The 19,329-nt window shown below is 39.3% G+C and overlaps 1 protein-coding gene and 1 long non-coding RNA gene across 2 annotated transcripts; both read left to right on the forward strand.

Annotated features, from left to right (window-relative positions):
• The first annotated feature begins 6,737 nt into the window (after positions 1-6,737).
• Positions 6,738-8,228, forward strand: LOC145765272 (uncharacterized). The gene is made up of 2 exons (XR_014288554.1): positions 6,738-7,185; positions 7,779-8,228. It is a non-coding gene; the product is annotated as an uncharacterized LOC145765272 (long non-coding RNA).
• An 8,633-nt stretch (positions 8,229-16,861) lies between these two features.
• On the forward strand, positions 16,862-19,232 carry LOC145765198 (uncharacterized). Its single transcript, XM_082576980.1, has 2 exons — positions 16,862-17,113; positions 18,195-19,232. The coding sequence occupies exons 1-2, from the start codon at positions 16,944-16,946 to the stop codon at positions 18,358-18,360; spliced, it is 336 nt and encodes a 111-aa protein (XP_082433106.1). The 5' UTR covers positions 16,862-16,943; the 3' UTR covers positions 18,361-19,232.
• Positions 19,233-19,329: the final 97 nt, after the last annotated feature.

The following is a 19,329-nucleotide window of genomic DNA, read 5'->3' on the forward strand; positions in this document are numbered from 1 at the left end:
CCCCAAACCCCTTTTGCATTATTAAAAGCTTCAGTTTCTTATACGTATAGTGTCTTAGGCAACATGTTTTGCGCCGAAGGCGCAAAATTTTTGCTTTTTAACACGATTTAAAATCAAAAAAATATTTCAACGACTCTGAAATCGCGAGCAAAAGCTCTTTAACATTTGCCACATTTTTTTAAGTTTTGAGACAATTTTGACTGAAAGAGGGGAGGGGGCGTAATGGCGTATGCAAAAATCCCTCTCAGTACAGTATTCTTCGTTGGCTCAAGTCCTCCAAATTTTACACATAAAAGGTTAGATATAAAAGATCGAAAGTGTTAAGGTCAAAGCTAGGCCTACATTCAACTCAAAAAAAAATAAAATTAAAGCTAACATGCATTATTATATATAACTTTTACAACAACTGAAAACAGAGAGAGACATCTTGATCGATACTACAGGAAGGCCTACCATGTGCACAGTGGCGTAGCTAGGGAATGTGCCGGAATGTGATGCCACTCCCTAGCTACGCCAATGCATCTGCGCCGTGTAAGAAATAACAGTAAACAAAAAATGGAATTTTACAAATAATAATACTTAAAAATAAGGAAGTGGCTATTTTTACACAATGATAGCCACAGCCTAAAAATAAATAGGAATTTTACTTGACTCAGCAAATAGCTGTTCTTTGCCTCAGCTATCCCTTGACCTTGCAATCAATTTTAAAAGCCACCCATTGTCTCTCCATCAGCAAAATCACATGGCATGGCAAAACCATCAAGCCCCGCTGGTTCAAAGGCGGAGAGAAGCTATCTCCATGAAAAGCTGCCGAGCTACAACGATTCAACGCCGAAAGACATTGAAACAGTGCAACTGTAGTAGATTTCGTTTGTGAGTGGTAAAAAAGCAGATTAAACAGTTAACACATAGTGCATTGTGATGCGTATATTTTTAACAGGATACATAGTTTGGCTTTGTCTTGCGAGTCGGAGTTAAAACTCAAAAGTTGTGCAACAAAAAAAGAAAATAAACTAAAATACAAAAGTAAAAAATATTAAATGCTTTTTATCTCTACATTTTAATTTTGCATTAGTTACCCCACCACTCCAATTGGTGGGGGGTAATCACCCCCGCGTATCCCCTCTAACGGAGCCCATGGTAGTAACTGTCTTTTTGACTTGTTTTTTAGTTTTGCTTTTTTCTCATATAGCCTTAATTGTTTAAAAAAAATCACTAGTCTATTTTTTTTCTCTTTTTTTTAAATTTATAAAAATGTTATTGAGGTGTTGCGACCGTGCCATATTTTAAACTGATTGTCCTACTTTGGTATCATGCACGCTGTAACGTCCACGTTTTGTCGCTTTTACCTTTTTCTGGACCTCTGCTATGTTTGTCATATACTGTTTTTTCTCGTTGTGATGGTCAGAAATAAAAACAAACTGAACTGAAATTTTGTAAATTTGCGGACCGACTACAGATGTATATTTTAAAGACCACCTTTAAAAATAGACAGAGGCCGTATTTCTTTGCTGTAAAAGCTTGTTAAATCATCTTTGGTTAAATCTCAAAACGGGTTTGCTGTCAATCGAAAAGATTAGAGACAAATCAAAAATTCATTAGAATCACCCCACAAGATACCGTAGGTACGGCCAGTGTTGCCAGATTTTTTGAAAAAAAAGAGCCCAAAAATGCGCCAAAGCGATTTAAAAGTAGCCCAATTTGCCGTCGCGACGTCGACGATCGAGCGACGAAGGCGCAAGCTTTCTAGGGAGGTTTTGAGGCATGCCCCCAAGAGTCATGGACAAAGCAACATCTTTGTCCATCATGCTGATTGTGTAGATACAAAATGCATACACTGTTACAACATACAAGAAGTACCGTAGAATGTTCAATATTGAATCAAGCATTGTTCAATAGAAAAAAACTTACCGTAGATGGGACAATGCTATACAGACTTCCTACAAATTCCTATTTTCAAATTCAAGATACAAATGGTTCCATAGTAGATGCTAACGCATAGCATAAGCCTGTCAACTCAGATGAACTACTAAGAACTAAGACCCGACAAAATTCTTTCATCAACTGCTGAAGCTTCATTTTCATAAATAGAGCTATCATACTTCAGCACTGATGACCGGGGATCAACCAGTCATTTTTCCAATTGTTGCAGCAGAGTTCTGATCCTCAAAATCGCTGACAAAAGTTGAAGTCCCATACGATTTCGCAGTTTGGTTTTGATTGCAGAAACTCTCGAAAATGCTCGCTCAACCAATGCATTGCTGATTGATATACATTGTTAGTGCCAATTGAGCAACTTCTCTAAATTTATACTCCCCTGCACTGCAGCATTTCTAAACTCGTACACCTTGGTACAAAAAGTAGCCTACAACAATCTATCATTGTTTTTTCATCATACAAGGAAGACCAGTTTACATTCAGTATATTTCTCCACTGACATTCAATTTTTCCAACTTTAATTTATAGCTTAGACACCAATAAAAGCTTCAAAAATTATGGCACTAAAAAGATCATAACTATAATTTCCGATATTCGATACAAGTGCAATTTCACTTTCGCCACTCACCAGTCAGTCCTTCCGTTTTCCCGGATGAAAATAAATACAGCATTAATGCAACAACAGTCAAAGCTGCTCATGATCAGCGGTAAAATCAATCCTCATGCCGAATCATAAAAATAACGTCATTTTTTCCGTAATAAACCGAAACTTTACCAACATTTTCAAAGGCTCGTCGGATTCTACCAATTATTTGGTTTGGTGGCCGTGCTTAACTATACTTATCGATGCAAATACCGCAATATTAGATCTTTTTATGCACGTCTTAAACCATTAAGGTTTTGCCACCTTTTCCTTTTGTTGGTTTTGTTACTGTATTTCTTTTTTACAATATCATTTCTTTTTGCGTTCTGACAAAGAAAAATAAATTGAATTGAATTGAATATTCCATTCTGCCAACTCAAAATTCACTGCCAAACAACTTAAAGTTCTGCCAAATTTAAGCGCCGTATCGCGCCAAATAAGAGACTGAAAGTAGCCCAAAAAAGCGCAAGTCGCAAACCAACATTTTTTGGCGCCAAGCCCAACTAAAAGTAGCCCAATTGCAGATAAATCGCCCAATCTGACAACACTGGGTACGGCAGGAAGCAAAGCAAAAACCTCAGGGCAATGTTTTCAACTTAGGGGATTTCCATGATCCACTCGTTGTTATAGCGGCATAGAAATAGTAAACTGCAGCACTGATTTCGCGATACCAAAAGGGGGAAAACATGAAACTTCCGACATGGGAAAACTACTGAGCTACACTTCAATCTTTTTTTTATTTTTAAGCTAATCATAGTAAAGGTCATCTTAATTGGTTTACATACAAGTGTGAGATCACAGAAAGTTTCAGTCAAACACCAACAAAAAATAAACTATTGAGGGAAAGTTAGTTTTGTGGTCTTTCAGTTATTTTCAACAGAAAAATAAATTATAACAAAGCGTAAAAAATGAAAAAAGCCTTTCACATACAAAAAATGTCTGACAAAGAAAACTCATCTTATCAAAGTGAACTTATCACATATCAAATAGAAAAGAAAGTGCACAGGGAAGGTAACCCTCTTCGGCATGTGGTTTCTATGATAGGCTCTCCGGAATATGAACTGGCAAAATTCTTAGATATTTGAATAAAACTGATAAGCAATGGTGAAAGCTCGAAAGTTGATATTGCCGATCAAAAGTTACGCTTTTATCACCAGACAAAGCTAGCCTTAGGATGATAACAAAAAATCATTTTGTTATGATAGAAATTTGTTCTCATTTCACAACAGCAGTTTGGTTTCATGCCGGGAAGGAGCACGTCAGATGCAATATTTGCGTTACGTCAGCTGATGGAGGCATATAAGGAAGGACAAGAAGATTTGGATTGTGGGTTTATCGACCAAGAAAAGGCATATGATCGGGTGCCATGACAGGAGATTCGGAACAGTTTTCGAACAAAAGAAGCGGAGGAGATGTATGTTCGTCTGATCCAAAACACGTAGACCTACCAAGGATGTAGGACTCGAGTGAAGTGTAGGGTAGGAATCACACAGAAATTTGAGGTAACGGTCTAGTTGCATCAAAGATCTGCACTTAGTCCGTTCTTATTTTCTGTTATTATGGATTGCTTAACAGGAAAGATCTAGAGAGAAGCACCGTGGGATATGCTGTTTGCATGCGACGTCGTGTTGTGTCCAAAGACAAGAGGAGAAACGGAATAGAGGCTGGCGACGGAGACCAGCGATGGAATATAGAGTCATGCAAACCACCAGGCAAAAGACAGAATATTTCAAACTCCATACGTCTTCAGAAGATACTGACGAAAAAAGTGAGACAGAAATACAACTGCAAAGAAAAACGATGAAACAATAAGTATCAGAATTGAAATATCTTGGTTCGATAGTTCATGAGAACGGAACGAGCGACAAAGAGGTGACAAAGAGATGCCAGGCAGGATGGGGAGCGTGGAAGAAAAGAACACGATCATATGTTACAGAAAGGTGCCAGAAAAGTTGAAGAGGAAACTTAATAAAACAATGGTAACACCAGCAATGTTGTATGGAATGCAGACTGTAGCCCTAACGAAAACACAGGAAAGGAAAACGCAAGAGGCAGAAAGTAAAATATTGGGATGGTCTGGGGTTGTCAAAGCAAGACAGAATAAGAAATAAAATCACGAAAGAACGAATGCAAATTGGAGAGATGGAAGACAAGCTGAGAGAGACACATCTTTAATGGTTGGGTGACGTCGTAAGGAGAAACGAAGATTATGTCAGAAGAAAAGTAAGACAATTGGAAGTCGGTAAAAGAAAGCGAGAAAGGCCGAAAAGAAGATGGAGAGATTGTGTGACAGAAGATATGGAAATAGTGGGGGTGAAGGAGGAAGATGCTGCTGACAGATTGCTGTGGACGACTGCAATCTGCACCCGCGACCAAATATGAAGTGGGAATAAAGCCAGAAAAAAGGAGAATCATCGTAATTTATACACTCTAAGGAGTAAGGTAGGCCTATAGAGATTTGCCAATAGGCTGGTATGCGTTAACGTCCAAAGCCGCACGCACATATGCTATTCGTTGGTAGTTGAAGGCTGTGAGATTCAGGGCCGTTGACAGGATTTCTCGGGCCCGGTACCACTTTATTTTCGGGCTCCCTTCATCGACAATGTTATGAATATAAAGGTTGTGTACAAACTTTTATTGATGTCGTTTAAGCATGATCATTTAACAAATCTTGCCAATCTTAAAATTTCTTGAACCGCAATACTTACTATCTCTATCTAGCGGTTGCTTTTTTAAATTTTTATTTGTCACATGGCGCTAGAGTATTACTTCCCGACTCCATTGATGTTTCACTGGTCATTCTAGGCTCACCAGAAGAGAATTTACAGCACTGCAGACAGTCAGCAAATTTTCAATTTGATTTGGGAAAGGTGTTTGGGCCTAGGTCAAACATTTGCTGATTACTGCAATCTGAAAAGGATTTTGGTCTAATTTTTAGTGTAGAAATAGGGATAGCAATCTTCTTACCTGTGCCATTTCAGTTTTTGAGTTTGAACAAATATTAGCCTGTTTATATTGAAATTCGTGTTTTGGGTAATATTCGTGGTTAGGGAAATCACTATACTAGACTAAATTCTTATTTTACTGTTTGGTGGCTATTTCACCACCAGAAAGCTGAAGTGGGCCTGGTACCCAGAAGGGGGCCCGGTACTAGACGATCTGACGGCTGAAATGGCTGTTTTAACCTCTGATGGCAATTCCTTTAGATCTGATTATATTAAGATCTTGATAATGTTTGAAGTCACGGGCAATTTGTTAAATCCGGGCCCCCTAAATATTCCGGGCCCGGGTCCAAAAGTACCACCTAGACCCCCCTGTCAACGCCCCTGGTGAGATTATGATGATTTTTATTTATTTGGTTTTATTGCTGCAGCCTAGAATACTTATCTAGCCCCAATGATAGTGTTGACAAGGGGTACTTTTGGATTCGGCCTGACACGATTAGCCTAAGGGCCAAGGAGCTTGAAGAAACCAAAACTTATTTTTGGATATGTGCATTTGAAATGTTTTTTATTTGGGGGCGAGGATCTCATTGAATTTAAATTATCACTCAACGGCCGTGATCAAGCCACTGTAGTCTGTTTGTTTTTCATGTGCATCAAAACTCAAATTGCCTACGCAGCTGTAGCCTATTTCGTTTAGCTTTGGTGCAAGCGACCATAATAACGACCTTTGAACAGTTTGCGCATTTAGAATATTTGCTGACAACACGAAGTAGCCTAATGAGAAAAACAATCCACATGCCTTTCAACATAAATTGTTATGCAATTAAATGGCACCATTTAGTTCCTTGTCAGTGGCTGCAGCAGTAGGTTAAATTGCACAAGGGATTAATGAACACAGATTCGATTTTTGCAAGGGGGGAAGCAGCCGAAGAAAAATTTATCATGCGTAACTGCGTGTAGAAGCAATAAGCCTGATGGTCAGTCTGATCAAATATACGAGCTCACAATTTAGAAACCGTCATGTCAACAAAGTTTCGAAAACTACCTGTTTTCGACTAATTTGTACACTCATATATTGGGTTAATTCATTTCACAATTTAATTTAGTTGTAAGCTAATAACAATTTCACAGTATTTTAATCAATTGAAGATGGTTAAAAAACGGTTTAGTTTTCAAAAGTTTTGCTGACCATAAATTCAGTTTCTACATTTTCGCTCTTTACTTTTTGATTGCATGAATTTTTAGAAAATATCAATATGCAGCTGTAGGCTATAAATATCACATGACCCCATTAGGTGTTGAATAGATCAACAGTTAGGCTAGTAGCATATAGCCTACGTAATACGCTACAGATTGAGAACAAACATCATGTGAAAAATAAACTCACAGCTTATAATGGGATTAACTATGCTTAATTAGATTAATTTTAACAATTTCAGACTTGTAAAATTTTATGCGATAGAACTACATAGCCTCTTGACGTTTCAAGATGAAGATTTCAGTGTTGGCAATTTTAGCTCTTTTTGTGGTTTACGTTGGAGCGGCTCCTCCGAATCGAGATGAAATTAAAGGTCGTTTGTCAGGAACTTGGAATGACTTGAAAGCGACTTACAACAAAGCTGATCTGTCTTTCATCAAGGGTAAAGTCAGAGCCCTCAAGTAAGTTCAGGGCAATAAGTTGTGATTTGATTATTGTGCAATAGGCTAGGCTACTATAAAACTGTATCTCAGCCTAATCATAGCAACCTAGACAGCATTTTATTTGACACAGATTTTCATCTGTCATGGTCTGACTGGTTGCTGATATAGTGATATGAATATGATTAAGATGAAAGATCTGCATTAGATAAAATAACTGTAGGCTGCGAGAATTGAAAAGTAACTATTCCATCCACTAAGTGTCTCTGAATGGAGAGCAATTCTTGAAATGTGTTGCTCAAACGCACACCCGGAGAGACAAACCAGTGTCCAGTGGTGCTTGATCTAGCGGTTTCTTCGTGCACCAAGTCAAGCTTCTTACCAACTGAGAACTATTCAGGTGAACGAAACAACTTTTTGCGTAGAAGAAACGAAAACACTATTTTCAATAAAATCTTACAGTACATTTGAAATAAAACCAAATCAAAGAATTTTTGCATCAGAATGAAGTTCCTTATGCTTAGAAATAATTGGGTTTAGACGGGCATTTCCTAATATTTTAGCTGTCATTTTTCATATAGGCCTACCACCAACCGTTTGGTTTGTTTTTGCAGAGACAAAGTGAGCTCCTTTGCCGATCGTTTGACAGAAAATTTCCATTTTTCTCCTGCTGATCTTACACTTCAGGCTAAAGCAACTCTCCGACAATACTTGAACAGAATGAAAAACGTTCGCGATCCTTAAAATCTTTGATCATGATCAAACACACCGACACGCTGAGAATTAAAGGACTTTTCTCAATTTATTCCAGCTGGCCTAAGCTACTTCTTTAATTTTTTGTGATAATTATGAACAACCGTTGTCTTAATTTTGGACTTAGCTTGCCAATTTTATAGCAAGTGATGACAATGACCAATTGCTTAATGCTCTGTTTTGAATAATAAAATGGATCTATGGTAAACTTATAAAATTTATGCAATAGATTAAAGTCGTTAATACCTACATTGTGAAGTTATAAAATTTAAATAAATATTACTGTGAGAACAAAATGTGGAACGTACTTCTTTTATGACCTGTTCAAGTAGGCTACCATGCATAGGCCTACAATGTTTGTTTGCAGTTGGTCAGACTAGTAAGAACGCAATAGTCTATTCTAGTTCGTTCATGTGCATCTTACAAAAATTAAGAATTACAGTATTAAAAATATAGGCTGCATACTGCGCAGCCGACAGCCACTCAAACGTGTTTTTACACATCGGCTGTAAAATTCAATCAACTGGTAGTGACTTCAAAATATTTTAGCCAGGGCCATAGCCGCGGAACATCATGAGGCATTAAAAAAGCAATTGACTACGAACAAGCACGCATTTAGCACTAAACCTAGTATAGGCTATATACAGCATCCTTCCAACGTTATTTTTTTGTATCATTCTCAATTACGTGGATGTAGCCTACACAGCGTCAAGCAACCACTTGCTCTTTTTCTGGAATTTTCGATAATGATGTTGATAATTAGTAACCTATACAAGTATACAGGGCCGTAGCCAGACTGCAGAGCAAGGGGGGCCAACTTTTTTTTAGGGGGGGCCAAAAAATTGAATCATTATAATTGTAGCTGTTGCTCGAGAATGTTGGGATTTTGCCAGGGGGGGCGAATTTTTTTCAGGGGGGGCGAGGCTCCCCTGGCTGGCTACGGGCCTGAGCCTATACTTACGTTGGCTGTGTTGTTATCTTTACTAAGCTACTACAGCCTATTTGTTTTTGTTTACTTGCAATCGAAAGCAAATAGGCCTACAGCAGCTAACTGTATTTTCCAATCTTTTAGTTTGTTGGTTTAGCCTTGGTAAGCACAATTAACCAATTAACGACCTTTGAACAGTTTGTGTATCTAAAATTTGCTGACATCACAAAGCAATGAAACAAACAATTTGAACACTGTTGAATAACTTACGCAAGCTCGTTCACCAAAATCAAAAAGCTGGCCTAGTTTCTATCGACTGGCTGCAACTGGACAACTGCGCCTAATTGAAATGCGCAGCTCAAACGTACACTCACAGTGTAGAAGCATCGTTGCTGATGGTACGATATACAGTATCAAGATAAGTGGAACTGGAAGCTATCTATTAGTACAATCTGATGGGGCAATCTTGTTGTGCGAGCTGGTTAGTATTAAACTAAACAATGTAAACATGGCTTCTAACTTCCGAAATTCAAATTGTAGAAATGGGACCACAAGGGAAAAACACACCTATTCTATTAAGTGCGTTTGTTGCAGATATGTTGCGTTTGGGCTTGGCAGGGCGTGGTACCTGTGAGTGCGGTAAGGTACAGACAGGCAGGCTATATAGCCTAATAAAGAACTGTCCGTTGTGCAGATAGTCCCATGGTGTGGAGGGCCTAGCTCCCATTGGCGATGGCACCAGGCAGAGGCTGAGGGACGGGGCCCGGATATTTAGCGACAATAAGACAAATGAAGTAGGCCTATACCGTTTCATAAATAATTAACCTACACTCCAGAAAAAGCTGTAATCTTAATTCAGGTGCCAACACAATCCTACGCTTGGCTTAATTTAGTCTGTTATTCGAATTAGGTCCAGGCCTACACTGTTTTTCAACCACACGCCTAGCCTACCTATTTTTCTGCTTAAAAACTTATCTACTTCTGTTCGCCTAAAAGGAAAAAGGAAGTCATAGGCTATGGCAATTTTTAAAAGAGACTTTCGATAAAACATGATGCATCAATTGATTTATTGCAACATGTCAGATATGCGTTCACATTAGGCTACTCAGCAAAGCAGATGTAGGCTACATTATACAAGTATCAAAAACGTTCAAAATCAAGCGCTACTCGAAACGAGTCTTTGGTAGTATATTACGCCACAACAAGTCAGAACAAAATACGACGAGTACGCTGTCGGCAATCCGTCGGTCAAAAAAGCTTGTTTGGACACTTTTTTACCGAAATTTTAGTTTTGTAAATAAGTTATGCAAATAAGTCGTTGCAAGTTAAGCCCTCTACAGCCTCTCCGTTTTCAGCTCCTTTGCGATACTGCATGCCGTTACACAGTGCCGGTCTTTGGGGTGTGCAAACCGTGCGATCGCACAGGTCCCGCAAATTAGGGGGCCCGCAAATTACTCAGAAAATGCAGTAATTTTTGTCATTTCCAATGAAACATTCAAATATCTCAGCCAGAAATTACCAACAAGAACTCAGACTCAGCTTTATTTCAGAAAAATGCTAAAGAAAACATGATCTTATCCTTTTGCTATGCCACCGGACAGCACCATTTTACAGTAATATTCATACCACAATTTTTGTTGAACATGCTCTCAGAATGCACCAAATTCAAAGTAGTTTTTCAAAATTTTCTGGGGGAGTACCCCCAGACTCTCCGCCTCTGGGTGTCGCCTTCAGAGAACACCCCGTCAGGCTTCGTCCGACGGCCGTCAAAACCCCCCTTTCAAAATACCTAGCTACGCTACTGAATTGGATCATTGGAGCCCGCGTAGCATATTCCGCACAGGGCCCAAAATACCCTAAGACCGGCACTGCGTTACAACACCAATAGGTCGTGCCATCAATGCATCCGCTTCCGCAGCAAATCGCTTTTCCAGGAGGGACTCCATTCAAAGAACGAAATGATCCATCACAACAAATTTGTTCGTTTGAGTCGAAGACTTCTGAACCTAAAATGTAGCACAATATAGGCTAAATTGTCTTCCCGGATAGCTCAGTTGGTTAGCGCGTGATTTCTGGAACGAAGAAGCCTCAAGATCAAGCTGCGCTGGTTCGACTCTCGGGGTGTGCGCTCAGGGCCTCCGAAAGAAATTAGAACTGTTCGGGAAACAACATGAAAAATGAGCCCCCAAAAAACAATTTCCAGCAAAAATAAAAGCTACAAATTTATATCATGCGTTTGCATCATATCTCTTATGCTGAACTTGGATTACTTTCAGTGGCGTACGCAGGATTTTCTCAAGGGGGGAGGGGGGGGGCATTGAGAGTAGCGTAGCCAGGAATTTTGAAAGGGGGGGTTTTGACGACCGGCGGGCGAAGCCCGACGGCGTTTTCGGTTAAGACGACAGCCAGCGGCAGGGGGTCTGGGGGTCCTCCCCCAGAAAATATTGAAAAATTACTTTGAATTTGGTGCATTCTGAGAGCATTTTCAACAAAAATGTGGGTATGAATATTCCTGTAAAATGGTGCTGTCAGGTGGCATAGCAAAAAGATAAGATCATGTTTTCTTCGGCATTTTTCAGAAATAAAGCTAAGTTTTTATGTTTTCTTGTTGTTAATTCCTGGCTGAGATGTTTGAATGTTTGGTATTGGCAAAACTCGCTCTTTTAATGCAGTTTTGTTTAAAATTAGGCAAGTTTTTTTTAGACTGAAAGCATCATTCCCAAGCATAAAGAGACTGAAAGCATCATTCTCAATATCGTGACGTCACACGCGTGCCAAAGTGGGGTTGTAACCCCCAACCCCCAACCCCCCCCTCCCCCCCTTGGCTACGCCACCGGCCATTGACATGCCAGACGTCTTCGTGATATTTCAGTATGGTTTTAGTTTAGACTTTATCCATTTCTCTCTCACTAATCACTATAATAGGCTTACAGAACATTATGCTACATTGGCATACCTGGGGTGGGGTAGGTGGATTGGACCATGTATTTCGTATTGGCTTAGTCTATAAAACAACATTGTTACAGTGATTGCTTTGACAGAGCAATGCAAAACATATTAAATGCCTTAATCTACGTCGTTAACTACTAAACCATTTTTAAGGGGGGAGGGGGGCCATGGCCCAATGCCCCCCCCCCCGCGTACGCCACTGCCTACTTTCCTCAGTGGGAGCTTGAAGTTTAGAGTTTTACAACGTATCGTTATAAAAAAAAACATTTTTCAACATGAAAATCAACCAAAATTACTCGACTGCACTTGCAGAAAAATTGCCATTGTTTCTCACTATTTTGTCTAGAAAAATAGTAGTAGGCCTATAGTCATGTGGTGTGCACATTGCATATGTGGTGCATTTGACGCTTAAACCAGTGTTAAAAATATCGTCACATGCGTGTAGGCTACTGCTTCATATCCGTCACTGATTTTGGTGGATGGGCAATCCTTGACCAGGTGATCGACGTCCTGAATGTTGGATTCGCAGTGTTCAGGGCTGCTGAGAGCACTTCATCTATGTAGTGTTTGAGTAGTGTAGGCGTGTTTGCTGATGATCCTGTTAGCTGTTACCCATTCTTGTCTGCTTGTTGTGTAAAATCTTGGAAGAGCCGTTGTTTGGTCGGTGATAACGTCTCCTTCCCTTGACAAATCGGAGTGCCAGGCCAGTAGGCTATAGGTTCCAATCATGGTGCGAATCGAAATTGTTGTAACTGATAATTTTAATATAGCCTAGATAGAGAAAAAATTGTGAGCACACAATAGGATGCAGGCAATGAAAATAGCTCAACAAAGCATTCAATCCACTCCGGACCTTTAGCAATGCAAAGTTGTGGATGACAGCATCAAATGCAACGTCTGATTTGGTGCACAACATGTTCTGGCTGTGCAAAGGGTTTTGAGTCATGGTTTACAAGCAATTCTTTGATAAAATAAATTTCGTTTGTATGATTGAGCCGGTGAAGTGATTTTGTAGGAGTGTTCCGTCCCCAAAAAATCTTTTTCTTTTTAATCCATAGTTCCCACGACAAATTTAGCTTGCAAGTAGTCTATTCTTTTCAGCTTCCTCTAATTTTGTTAACATCTTCCTGTAATTTCATTAAATTCATCAGCTGATCGTCCATTGAACAGTTCTTTCGCTGTATGAAGAAGTTAATGGAGATAATCTCGTTTAGGACTGTTATCCACATAATGGCATAGATTTTAAACTGTAGGCTGCTTAATTAACGGGACAGCTTTCTTTAGAATTTCCTATCTGGCCGGTTACAATTGAAAATGGCACAAGCTTACATTCGATCAATTACTCCAAAATTGATTTGACATCTGGACAACACTGTACACTATGAACCTAACTACTGTAGATTAAAGCAATGCCATCCATAAGCAGAAAATAGGCAGGAAGGGATTAGCCTACTTCCTTTAATCTTACTTGAAAATCTTTCACCTTTCTAGACATGTTGGATTAATACGCCTGGCCAACGCAGTGCTTGAACTCAAGGTTTAGTTAGTTGGTCAAGCAAGAAACCAGTTTTCGAGTTAAAACAACACAAACCGTTCAGTAATACAGAAATCAGTAGGCTATGCTCAGTGTTGTACATTGACGCCGTCAATTTGACGGCGTCATTTGACGGCGTCTACTTTTTGTTGACGCTGATGCTAGCGCCGTCATTTTTTTTTAATTGATGGAAGTGATAGCGCCGTCAACTATTTTGCCGATTTTAAGCGTCAAGCGCTATGCGTCATTTTTTAATATCTCGTTTCACAATGAGATGAGTTTCACAATGTATTTTGGCCACCGCGACTCAATCGAATTACCGTCTTTCGCGTTGGTTGGAATGGCTACCTGGAATATAAGCAGAAGAAGTTCGCCAAATGGTGATCACTCATATCGTGAGCAGTAGCCTATCGAGAACGAGGGATCAGAGAGAGAAAGCGAAAAATCAATGAATGTCATCGCGGAGGTTGAAGATACTTTATTTCAAGAGCTCTATGCTCTTGAAAAGAGCGATTTTGTTACAGTGGACCTCGTTAAAAGATTTATACAGTATGTGCTAAACCATCACAGCACGCTTGGAACAGTGATACATTTCTGAATGAACGTTTTCAAGGCTTGTTTTTGAAATACAACACACCAATACCATCCAGCGCTGCTGTGGAACACATGTTTTCACGAGGAAAGGACATTATGCGTCCCAAACGCAGCAGATTGTCAGACAAACGTTTTGAAATGCTTGTGTTTCTACAAGGAAATAACTATAGGCTAAACAGCTAATTACAATACAGTCTCAAAACATAATATCTGCTCTTTATTCATAGCTACTGTTAGCCTAAGCTTGGTTGAAATACTTCTGTTTTGTGAGACCCTGGATAAAATAGCGCTGACGCCGTCAATTTCTTTGAGAGCTGACGCAGTACTTTACGCCGTAAAGTTTTTAGGCAATTCGCGCTGACGCCGTCAATTTATTTCATTGACGCGTACAACACTGGCTATGCTTAAAACAGCAGATTTTACGTATTGAAGCAATTGAACATAGCCTGCCTTTATACGACAACGATTTGTTCCTGATGAGAAACAAATGAAGTAGCATCTACAGTACAATGATGGAAAAATACTTGAAACTACACATTTCACTCAAAATTTTGTTCATTTTTAAGTTGGTATATTTTATTTTAGTAGCAAAACTGGGCCCCCCTCAAAAGTGAAAAGACGAAAAATTACTCGTTCTTCCTTTACAATGTTATGCTAGGGGGGAAAGTTGCCCGACTTCCTCCCCCCTTTCGGAGCCCCTGTGTGCGCTTGAGCAACGCACGTTCAAGACTGCTCTCCATTCAGAGGCACCTAGTAGATGGAATAATTCCCCGGTAACAAAACTTCAACAATCGAAAACTTCACTCTGACACGTACCAAGGATGTAGGACGCGAGTGAAGTGTGGGGTAACAATCACACAGAAATAACAGAAAAGAGGAACGGTCTAGTTGCATCAAAGATTTGCACTTAGCCAGTTCCTCTTTTCTGTTATTATAGATTAGCCTATACTTAACAGAAAAGATCTAGAAAGAAGCACCGTGGGATATGCTGTTTGCAGACGACGTTGTGTTGTGTCCAAAGACGAAAGGAGAAGCGGAACAGAGGCTGGAGACGGAGAGAAGCGATGGAAGATAGAGTCGTGCAAATAAGCAGGCAAAAGACAGAATATCTCAAACTCCAAACATCTACAGAAGACAGTGACGAAGAAAATGAGACAAAGTACAACTGCAAGGAAAGACGATGAAACAAGTATCAGAATTGAAATATTTTGGTTGGATAGTTCATGAGAACGGAACGAGCGACCAAGAGGTGACAAAGAGATTCCAGGCAGGATGGGGAGCGTGGAAGAAAAGAACACAAGTCATATGTGACAGTGAGGGGCCAGAAAAGCTGAAGAGGAAACTTAATAAAACGATGGTAACACTAGCAATGTTGTATGAGATGCAGGCTGTAGCTCTGACGAAATACAGAAAGGGAAAACGCAAGTGGCAGAAATGAAAATATTGCGATGGTCTGGAGTTGTCAAAGCAGGACAGAATAAGAAATGAAATCACGAGAGAACGAATGCAAGTTGAAGAGCTGGAAGACAAGCTGAGAGAGACACTTTAATGGTTGGGTGACGTCGTAAGGAGAAACGAAGATTATGTCAGAAGAAAAGTAAGACAATTGGCAGTCGGTAAAAGAAAGCGAGAAAGGCCGAAAAGAAGATGGAGATATTGTGTGACAGAAGATATGGAAATAGTGGGAGTGAGGGAGGAAGATGCTTAGGTTCTGACAGAGTGCTGTGGAGGACTGCAATCTGCACCCGCGACCACAGTTAAACTGTGAATAAAGCCAGAAAAAGTAAAAGAAGAATCATCGTAATTTATACACTGTATGGAGTAAGGTAGGCCTATAGAGATTTGCCAATAGGCTGGTATGCGTGGACGTCCAAAGCCACACGCACATATGCTATTTGTTGGTAGTTGAATACTGTGAGATTATGATGATTTTTTATTTATTTGGTTTTATTGCTGTAGTCTAGGATACTTATCTAGCCCCAGTGATAGTGTTGACAGGGGGTGCTTTTGGACTCGAGCCTGACACGATTTTAAGGGCCAGGGAACGAAGAAACCAAAGCGTATTTTTGGATATGTGCTTTTGACATGTTTTGATTTGTGGGAGATCGAGGATCTCGTTGAATTCGAATTATCTTCTCAACGACCATGATCAAGCCACTGGAGTTTCCTTGTTTCTCATGTACATCGAAACTCAAATAGCCTCCGCAGCTGTATGTTCCAATCTTTCAGTCAGTTCGTTTAGCTTTGGTGCAAACAACCATAATTTAACGACCTTTGAACAGTTTGCGCATTTAGAATATTTGCTGACAACACGAAGTAACCTAATGAGAAAAACAACCCAAATACCTTTCAACATAAATTGTTATGCAATTGAATGGCACCATTTAGTTCCTTGTCAGTGGCTGCAGCAGTAGGCTAAATTGAATAATGGATTAATGAATACAGATCCGGTTTTTGCAAGGGGGGCAGTAGCCGAAGAAAAAATTATCATCCTTAGTGCGTGTAGAAGCAATAAGCCTGATGGCCAGTCTGATCAAAAATAGAAAGCTCAAAATTTAGAAACTATCATGTCAACAAAGTTTCGAAAACTACCTGTTTTCGACTTTTGTACACTCATATATTGGTTAATGGATAATTCATTTCACAATTTAATTGCAGGCTTAACAATTTTATTATAGCACTAAAGATAAAAAAACAGTTTAGTTTTCTAAAGTTTTGCTGACCACGAATTTAGTTTGTACATTTTCGCTCTTTACTTTATTGCATGAATTTTTAGAAAATATCAATATGGAGCTGTAGGCTATAAATAGCCTATCACATGACCACTTTAGGTGTTGAATGGATCCACAGTAGGCCAGTAGCATAGGCTACGTAATAAACTACAGCTTGAAAACAAACATCATGTGTAAAATAAACTCTCAGCCTACAATGGGATTAACCATGCTTAATCAGATTTTAACAATTTCAGACTTTTAAAATTAATGCGATAGAACTACTATAGTCTACTCTTGACGTTTCACGATGAAGCTTTCAGTGTTGGCAATTCTAGCTCTTTTCGTGGTTTACGTTGGAGCGGCTCCTCTGAATCGAAATGAAATTAAAAGTCGTTTGTCAGGAATTTTGACTGACTTGAAAGTAACTTACCACAAAGTTGATTTGTCGGTCATCAAAAGTAAAGTCAGAGCCCTCAAGTAAGCTCAGGGCAATATGATTTGATTTTTATGCAATAGGCTAGGCTACTGTGGAACTGTGTCTCAGCCTAATTATAGCAACCTAGACAGCATTTTATCTGACACATATCTCCATCAGTCAGAGTCAGACTGGTTGCTGATATGCTTAAGATCTGCATTAGACAAAATAACTGTACGAGGATTGAAGATTAACTATTCCATTCACTATGTCCGCCCCGACAGCTAGATAAACTGCCAGCCTGGCAGTGCCAGGATGCTCTGCCAGAAGGTTTCCCAGTCCGAGGATAAAGATTCAATCAATCACTAAGTGCCTTTGAATAGAGAGAAATCCTTAAAATGCGTTGCTCAAACACACACCCCGAGAGCAGTGGCGTAGCTAGGGAATGTGCCGCCCTGGGCGGATTCAGATTTTTCCGCTCCTTCAAGAAAAAGCATGTGAAAATGAAATGCGTTTTTTTATCAGATTATAATCAAAAATCGTAATCTGAAAGTGCCACCCCCAGACGTGCCGCCCGGGGCGGTCCGCCCCCTCCCCCCCCACTAACTACGCCACTCCCAGAGAGACAAACCAGTGGTGCTTCATCTTGCGGTTTCTTCGTGCACTAAATCGTTCTCTCTACCAACTGAGCTCTATAGAGGTGAACGTAACAAATTTTGTGTAGAAGAAACGAAAACAGTAAAAGAACCAAATCAAAGAATTTTTGAGTCAGAAAGAAGTTTCCTTATGCTTAGAAATAATTGGGTTTCAAACGGCTACACTGTTTGTCAATCACACGATTACCTACTTTTCTGCTTTAAACTGATTTTTCTTATAGGCTACTTCTGTTCGCCTGGAATGAGAAAGAAGGTCATTTAGCAATTTTTAAAAGGGTCTTTCAATAAAACATGATGCATCAATTGGTTTATTACAACATAGGCCTATCAGAAAGACGTTATTGTAGGCTACTCAGAAAAGCAGATGTAGGCTACATTGTAGGCTACAAGTATCAAAAACGTTCAAAACCAAGCGCTACCCCAAACGAATCTTTGGTATTTCATTTTTCGTATATGGCCTACTAACGCGTTTGGTTTGTTTTTGCAGAGACAAAATGAGCTACCTCACCGGCTGTTTTATAGGAAAATCCCATGTTTCTACTACTCTTGATCTTACAACTCTAGATAAAGCAACTCTCCGAAAATACACCAACATGATGGAAAACATTCGCAATCAACGTAAAACTAAAAGACACCGAAAAACTAAGATGTAAAGGACTTTTCTCAATTTATTCCAGCTGGCCTAGGGCAGCCCCAGCTTACTACTGTAATTTTTTGTGATAATTATGAGCATTCGTTGTCTTGACTTTGGTCTTAGCTTATCATTAACAAATTTTATTGCAAGTGATATCAATATTAACCAATTGCTCAATGCTCTGTTTTGAGTAATGAAATGAATGTATCGTAATTGACTTATAAAAATTTATGCAATAGATTAAAACAGGTCGTTAATATCTACATTGTAAAGTTATAAAATTTAAATAAATATTAAGCTTAGGCCTACTGTGAGAACATAATGTGTGGCCTACTTCTTTTATGACCTGTTCAAGTAGGCTACCATGCGTAGGCCTACACCCTACAGCAATGTTTGTTTACAGTTTGTCAGAATAGTAAGAAGGCAATAGTCTATTCTAGTTCGTTCATGTGTAACTTACAAAAATTAAGAATTACGGTATTAAAAATATAGGTTGCATGATGCATACTGCATAGCCGACAGCCACTGAAACGTGCTTTCACACATCGGCTGTAAATTTCAATCAACTGGTAGGGGTGGCTTCAAAATATTTTAGCCAGGGCCATCTATAGCCACGGAACATCATGAGGCATTGAAAAAGCAATTGACTACGAAAAAGCAAACTTTTAACATTAGATCTAGCAGCCTTCCAACGTTGTTTTTTTTTTGTATTATTCTCAATTACGTGGATGTAGCCTACACAGCGTCAAGCAACCACTTGCTCTTTTTCTGGATTCTTCGATAATGATAATTGGTGATAATTAGTATGTTGGTTGTTTTGTCATTTTTGCTATGCTAGTACAGCCTATTTGTTTTTGTTGCAATTGAAAACAAATACAGCAGCTCACTGTATTTTCCAATCTTTTAGTCTGTTGGTTTAGCCTTGGTAAGTAGGCTACAATTAACCAATTAACAACCTTTGCACAGTTTGTGTATCTAAAATTTGCTA

Source organism: Aplidium turbinatum, chromosome 2 (assembly GCF_918807975.1).
Source record: "Aplidium turbinatum chromosome 2, kaAplTurb1.1, whole genome shotgun sequence".
Classification (NCBI taxonomy): domain Eukaryota; kingdom Metazoa; phylum Chordata; class Ascidiacea; order Aplousobranchia; family Polyclinidae; genus Aplidium; species Aplidium turbinatum.

What these genes read in the sequence shown, in the direction of transcription:
- LOC145765198 (XM_082576980.1), top strand. Translation starts at nt 16,944, where the DNA reads ATGAAGCTTTCAGTGTTGGCAATTCTAGCTCTTTTCGTGGTTTACGTT. An exon ending in AGTAAAGTCAGAGCCCTCAA is followed by an intron (nt 17,114 to 18,194) that starts GTAAGCTCAGGG and finishes TTGTTTTTGCAG; the next exon opens with AGACAAAATGAGCTACCTCA.